A 7,591-nucleotide genomic window follows, 5' to 3' on the forward strand; every position below is an offset into this window, starting at 1 on the left:
ATTTAGAGCATGCATGTCACAGAAAGTGGTTCAACTACATAAGCATACTAAAAATAATTCTTCCATCACCAACACTTCACACAATATATTGCATAGCCAATCATTTGACTATTGCAGATAATCAGGGGCGTCAGACTGGGGGTAAACCCAGTACTAATTACCAGGGCCCCAAAGGAAGATTATATTATGGGGTGGGGCATGGGGGCCCATCAGGACTGCCTATGCATAGGGCCCAAGATCTTGTGCAATGCCCCTGCAGATTATGTAATGTAAAATATTTATACGATGCAATATACAGTTTAAACAATATTGCATTTTCATTGTATATAAACTGGACTACCAAATATATTTTGTTGGACTATGACTGTTATAAGTTTAAAGTATTCAATTGTCATCACTACAGCATTGTTCATCAAGATATTAGTTACTTAGCATGTGCATTTATTTAAAGCAAATCACAACCGACTTATCATTGGGATACAGGTAATCCCTGTTAAGCTCCCTGAGGTTAAACGATGTGACCGTCTATGACCTACAAGGTAAGAATCTTCTCATCTGAGATCGAAGGCTTAGACAGAGCTTCTGTAGCCTTGCGTCTCAATTGGCATCCTACCTGTCCTAAATAGTATTAGAATTTAAAATGAGTATGTCCCAAATTGAAATGAGTTACCATAAAGGTCCCGGATGGTCTACTGTTCCATGCACATTCAAGCGGCTATTTGTACACCGTTTGTGCTTCTTAAGTAAGTCGTCACTTCTTCCTGCAACATTTAGGGGCAGCATATTGGTCCCATTCAAGTAATGCCCAGCTGGCATTAGACCCTTATACAAGTCATTTTGTTTGGACACAGGTATAATGATTTTGAAACTCTAACTGGTTTGGTTTAATAGCAAACGTCTGGCTTTCTGTGGTGCTTTGATGGAAGAAGGCTGTAATGCATCACACTCTGCCAGTTCTGGGCTGAAGGGCCTTTTGACATTAACACACGATTTGAATTACTCCCATAAAACTCGCATCCCCTTCGTTACACAAAAAACAATACCATGATTGTGGAATAATGGTTTGCATCTTGTTTCCAATTTGGTAATTCAGCTTTATAGTAGTAGGCTTTATGGATGGCGACTTTGCTTCCATCATTTTGTGGTCAGCATGGTTCGAAACCAAAAAGTCTCCCAATGCACGAAACATCAGTTTCTGAATGTTGCATTTGCTCATGGAGATGCATGTATATGGAACAGTAGATGACCTGTTTGTGTCTAAAGGATTAACAACAGTCCTGGAATATTTGCACTACAGTGTATATATACAGTATATAGTTAAGGATGATGAATGGACTGGAGTTCCTGTTTTCAGAGGAAACTTTGTAAGGAGTCCACCTTGCAGGTTTTCATCTCAGATCTCAAATTTGGTGGTTTAAATGTCCACGCAAGCTTTTTATTAAAGTTTTTAAAGCATGTTTTATTTAATAATTTTTTCATCAGGTAAATACATGCTTTTGAAGAGTCATCTCTTCTCCATTTGTTGGGTATTATTGCTTCTGGTTTAAAACTTGTGTCATCTATATACTTTTAAACAGAAACACATATAGACAGATTTTCTGTAATTATATATTGTGTGTAAATGTAATATATGTAATTGTATATTGGTAATAAATGCATTCTCTGAAAATGTATATGCAAATGTCAAATCCATACTGTAAAACTAGAATTGCTCTAATCAAATAATGTCTGTAAACAGCATCACGAAAACCTTTAGTTAGTTAACTTACACTGTAAAAAATGCAGCATTTTTGTAAAATCAACATATATTTTTATGTTACTTTAACTTAACAAATACATTTTTTCAACTATTTTAATTTGTTTTTATAAGTTATGTCAACTTATCACTGGTCAAAACCTAAAATATTTGGTTGAATTGACTTGCAAAACCAAGTTCTTGCTGCATTTTTTATAGCGCGTGGGGCTGCACAATTAATTAAAAAACTAATCCAGATTACAATCAAAATTACATAATGGCCAAAAGCTTCGATTACAGCTGTCCATTTGTGCTAATTTTTGTGCATCAACAGTATGTTTGGGCAAAAAATTTAACGGTGAATCAGAAATGTTAAAATCAATAAATTGACATGTCCTTTAGCCATTCATATGTATTTTTACTAACAATATAATCCCATAATTATTGTTATTTACATTATATTATTAAGTTTTGGATGTTTAGAATTAACCATGCAGCTGCTTCACTTAAAGTTATAAATTTCAAAACTTAAAATATCTATATCAATATAATGTGAAAATATTTTGTGATTTTTGTCATAATCGTGCACCCCTTAAAAATACAGCTGCACATTGGCAACAGATTAACATTTCCTCTAGTAATTGATCCTGTGTAAGAGAAACAACTGGCATTTTCCAGCTGAACTTTGATTTAGTTAAGGGAGTTAATATTTGTCAGCATGGTCAATTTTAAAATGACTTTTCAATACAGGTTAATTCTCAGAGAATGCATAATATATGCTCATGCTTAAGTTACTTTGAATAAAAGCGTCTACCAAATGCATTCATGAAATGAAAACTACAAACCATAAAGCACCACAGGACACTCTGATTATAGAAACATTAGGTTTTATTTCTAAAAGGAACAAAGAGTATAATACAACAATTTTCCAAGCAAACATCTTTGCAGTAGAAAAATATGTAGGCATAAACAATAGCTTGTGCAAACCATCTTTTACATTCAACCTACGTAATCCCTCTCAACAATTACAGCAGCTAGCAGAGTTCATCACAGTTCACAATCAATATTAACCATCGACATCATGACATCAAGTGCAGCAGAAAAGGGGAAACAAGCGTGAAAACGCGACAAATAACCTCATTCTGGATTATATATTATTTCTCCACTCTTCCTCACTTACTATGAATACCATAAAGTTACATCCAAAGACCCTCATTGTTTACCATCCAAACACACTGGAAGTTTCCACACACATCATCAACCACGCAGCAAAAAATACAGGCACACACACAAAACCATAGCAGCAAAATGTTGCAGGAAAAAGGTGTAAAATACAACTGAGTGCGCAGCTTTTAAAAAGCAGAGCAGACGTAGGAAATTCTGGAAGTACAGTAGTAGGAATCTAGCACTTAATGGGCATCATTATCTTTCATGGACTTCCTTATAGTGCGTCATGCTTATTTTATTCGCTAGAAAGTGGCTGATCAACTGGTAGTATGAAATGAGATACAAATAACTTCAATATGAAGCAATCTTATATTGTACCAGAAAATTGCATTTTATAATCTGAGCATTACAAAAAATCATACTGGTTCATCTCATTTTTAAGGATAACTTATATTATTAGACATTACTGGGTCACATTTCACAAGCAGGATTAACAAAATGCAGTGACTTCAGAGGAGAGTAAGCCTGATGCTTTCAACCAAAATGTTTACCCTTCAAGCTAACAAAATAGTAAAGTGAAGAATACATTTAGGAACAAATGCTTGTTGTTCACTTCAAACAAGGATATTTAGAAATATGTTGCCATTGTAATACAGTAAAATTGACAATTACTGAGAATCACATGTAGGAAGGCATCTATGTTAACTACAGTTTTACTCCACTCTCAGATCTAGGAAACTGTGTAAAGTGCTATATAATTAGATTTTTTAATTTCAGTAATTGGCATCAAATAGTGTTAACATGGTTAGGTCTCAAATTTTGCATTATTTTGGAGCCCGAGTATGGAGCCCTATATTAAGTGTATCTAATGTGTATATCCGAAATCATTCACCGACCTCATTGAAATTTGCAGTCTGAGAAACAAACACGGCCAAAAAAGGTCTTTTGTTCGGATGACAAAATGTCTCATTTCAACTAGTCTGCATTTGTGCTTTAACCACGGTTTCATCAATGCATCAGTGGGCCTTTTTAATGTCACCAGTAGGGTGTGGTGTTCTCAATGCGGCCCCAGCTCTGCCACTCAGGGAAAAAGCCGTTCGATGTCCTCGGGCTTCCGAACTGATCGAACTCCATCTCTGGCCGTTTAGCTTGATTCTTGAAATCTGTTGTTGTCTGCATGACGTGGTTGCCCTGACTGTGCTCGTTCTCTGTGTGTATCAACTTGTAATTTTTCCCATCATTATTGTCCCAGTGTGTCGTATCGTTTGTTCTGTAGGATACGCAGAACTCTACCCGCTCATCTTGGTGCACAAAACTCGGAAGGTCGATGGAAAATGAGAAAGTGTCAACGTCTTCGCAACCATAAACGTTATTCATGTAGGTGCAAGGAATGTCAGTGTTAGTTTTCCACGAGTCGAATGTTATTCGAACATGGACGACTTTCTCAAAGCTCAGATTGGTAACTTTCACTGTGCCGGTGAGCAATCGCTCTTGAATCACACAGTTTTCCAAACATACCAGGTTCTTCTTTAGACGGTTTCGGAAGTCCAGATAATCTGCAGCTGGCAGTGGGAAGTCCAAAACGAAACTTTTATCTTTTTCGACTTTCATGCCAACGATGGCTTCCTCCAGGTCTGTTAATTCAAACTGCAAGTCTAATGCATCTTCCTCGAATTCCTTGAAAACATGGACTGCCGTTAATGACATGCCTTTGGAATCAGCGAAAACCACATTTTTCTTAGCTTTGGTCTTGGGATTCTTCCATTCTATGTCTGTTGTTTCAACTTCTGTCCTGGAACTGATGCAGGATCTCAGGGGTTTGTACTGGTGGATTAAGTTCCTGGACCTCTTATGTAGTTCCTGATAGTTCTCATATGAACTAAAGAAACTGTGAAGAGGTGGCGAGTGTGCCAAACAGATTCTCATAGCCACATCCACGGGCATAATTGGACCTGGCATTGGCCTTGGGTTCAGGATATGAAGAACCCTGTAATACAGAAACAATCATAAACACTGTAGCACGACCAGTACAGGATACAAAAAAAGAAGGCGTAACGTCCATATGACAAAGACTTTGCCAAATAAGAATTAAGGCATATTAGTACCATTCTGATTTAATCAAAATTATTTCTACAATAAATGCAACTTGTAAAAAATATATAATTTTAAATATATGACTAAATATATCTGATGTCGCATTGAAAACTGGAATAAGTCCAGAAGCAACATGGCACGAATAAACACAATTTCTTAAAAGACAAAAAATATATAGACATTTTTTTCAAAGTCTCATCACTATGTAGCGTCTTGCGATCGTTATATTTATATTAACAGTATACATTTTCATTGAAACTTTAATCTTTATCTAGAGAATATGAAATGTTGATTTTTTTATCAAAGCAAACACTTTCCAAGCACTTTTGACGTAAAATTGTATACAAAACAAAACTTATAACTTCTTGCCATCTAAATATATACTAATAAAAGTAAAATAATACGCATATTTTCAAATAGATACCGAGTCACGGACTATTTCTCTTTCGCTCGACTGTGACGCATTAAGTAATCTTACCTGGTGCAATTCATTGAAAAACTCTGGATTTTACCAAAACGACAGACACCGTTTGGTCTGCTTCACCCGAATCAAGTGCAGGATTTTTCTTACGTGCTTTCAAATTTTATTTAAAAACCTTTTCAAACATCATAACGTTAAGCCCGTTGAGGAGCAGCGGATATCTGGTGCACCGGCACGCCCCCTTCACAGTCTAGCTGCACTGCAAAAGTCAAGCGCCTTAAAACCTAACCGCATTGGTTCACGTGAACACGTCATGACAGCCAATGAGAGAGCAGGAAACAGAGGGGCTCGTGCAATCAGCGAGCAGGAAAGAATCATACGGAGCGCGCGTGCTAGTCGGATCAGTCCAAAATACTTCACCCCCATTTAGATTTATGAGTAGGCGTGTTCGACTTTATGTCACCCTGCGCACTCAGAGACCAAAGCACCAGAAGAGCAGTATGACATCAGAGCACCGCGAGAGTGATTCAAAAGCTGTTCCATCGACACTCTCTCGCGATACTTTTGCATAAAGTCTCTTTGTGGGACTTATAAAGTACAAATGTGAAAGTTAGTATTATTATTTGAAATTACACAAACTCACGTGTAGATAATATAACAAATTTGTTATGGTTTGTCTCTAATTCTTGCAAATATACAAATAAACGTTGTCAGTCCATTCCCATAGCTTTGTTGTGATGTCTGCACTTAACAAGGCACAAAAATAAAAACCAAATATGAATATGCACAGAAATACCATTTAGATAAAGTAGGGTTAATTTCTAATGATTGGCAAGCTGTCAGGTGTTGAGATTAATCATTAATAAAGCTGTCATACCCCACAGCTGTTACGGTACAGGTCAATAGCTATTGTCTGTTGCAATCTCAATAGCCTGTTGAGTAATGTGCCCTACATTTGTCAGTTACCCATTGCAACACTGGTGCAAAGTGGTGCGATAATTACGTTTTAGCTCTGATAAAAAGTTATCAAAATTATCAAAAGTAATCAGGCATATTTCAAGGACAGTATTTCATGATTGTGAGTAGTGATGCAGTGTCACTCATCTGGACATGGTTCTTTTTCGAAACAAATGTTATTTACTATTTTATATATATATATATATATATATATATATATATATATATATATATATATATATATATATATAATAGATATATATATTTAATATATATAGAAAAATAATATATTTCTTGTTTTCTTGTTTGTTTAAGTTTTTAAGCATTAGCAGTGTTCTTTTTAAAGAATCAGTGGGAAAATAAAATACTAAGATGTTGTACAGTAGTAATATAGTGTCGTCTTAGAAAATCTGAAAGTAAATAATAGTAATCATGACTGTTCGCCATAAAACAGGTATTTCATTTATAAGCTAAAATAAAGGTATATAGAGTACATACTGATATAATGAATGTCTGGATGCACTGAATTTTAAATGACTCTGTCCTGGCCTTCTCTTTAAATCATATAAGTAAATATTTTAAAAAATCTTTATTCATTGCATAATTTAAGAAGGCAATTTAGATCCACAAAATGCAATTACTATGCAGGTATAGTATAAATGTAATATATCTATACTGCTTATTCTGGGTCATGGAGAGCTGGAGTCTATTCTAGCAAATCTTTGGTTTTAATATTGGATTTGCTATGCAAAAATGTAGAATCCAGAGAAAAGTATGCTCAAAGTAGGCTATTACAGTTGTAGACAAATACAAAATGCTAGAATAAACACACAGATATTCGAGTTGATCAATTAAATTAAAAATAACAAATTCTGTTCAATGCCAACATTCATTTAAATAATAGATATCTTGACAAACGATATCTCTTACCTTTTAATAATCTTCCTTTTAGAGGATGTCTGAGATAGTTTTCAAAATCTAAATGTAAACTTGCTGAAAAGGTCGAAAAAAAACTTCCAGAAGCTTTTTGGCCATTAACCACTTGCAAAACAGGAAGTAAATAATCAGCCTCACTCAATAAGTTTAGCCACCAACAGAAAGCCAGGTTACACTTCTGTTTACAGTAATAAACGGAGGGGGAATTGAGAGTCATTGATCTAGGTGAACCATTTCTAGGTATTAAAATGCATGCATATGCGAATGTACCTATGTTTAAT

General features: G+C 35.3%; 1 protein-coding gene across 2 annotated transcripts; it reads right to left on the minus strand.

Moving 5' to 3' along the window:
* Positions 1-2,605: 2,605 nt before the first annotated feature.
* ppp1r3cb (protein phosphatase 1, regulatory subunit 3Cb) lies at positions 2,606-7,329 on the minus strand. Of its 2 annotated transcripts, none has more exons than XM_065242607.1 (2): positions 7,305-7,329; positions 2,606-4,889 (listed from the first exon to the last, which is right to left on the minus strand). In XM_065242607.1, the coding sequence occupies exon 2, from the start codon at positions 4,859-4,861 to the stop codon at positions 3,938-3,940; it is 924 nt and encodes a 307-aa protein (XP_065098679.1). In that variant the 5' UTR covers positions 4,862-4,889; positions 7,305-7,329; the 3' UTR covers positions 2,606-3,937. The 2 variants fall into 2 exon arrangements, with proteins under 2 accessions (XP_065098679.1, XP_065098678.1); XM_065242606.2 differs by lacking the exon at positions 7,305-7,329 and adding an exon at positions 5,475-5,669.
* Positions 7,330-7,591: the final 262 nt, after the last annotated feature.

The sequence above is a fragment of the Paramisgurnus dabryanus genome, chromosome 1, assembly GCF_030506205.2.
Source record: "Paramisgurnus dabryanus chromosome 1, PD_genome_1.1, whole genome shotgun sequence".
Lineage (NCBI taxonomy): Eukaryota > Metazoa > Chordata > Actinopteri > Cypriniformes > Cobitidae > Paramisgurnus > Paramisgurnus dabryanus.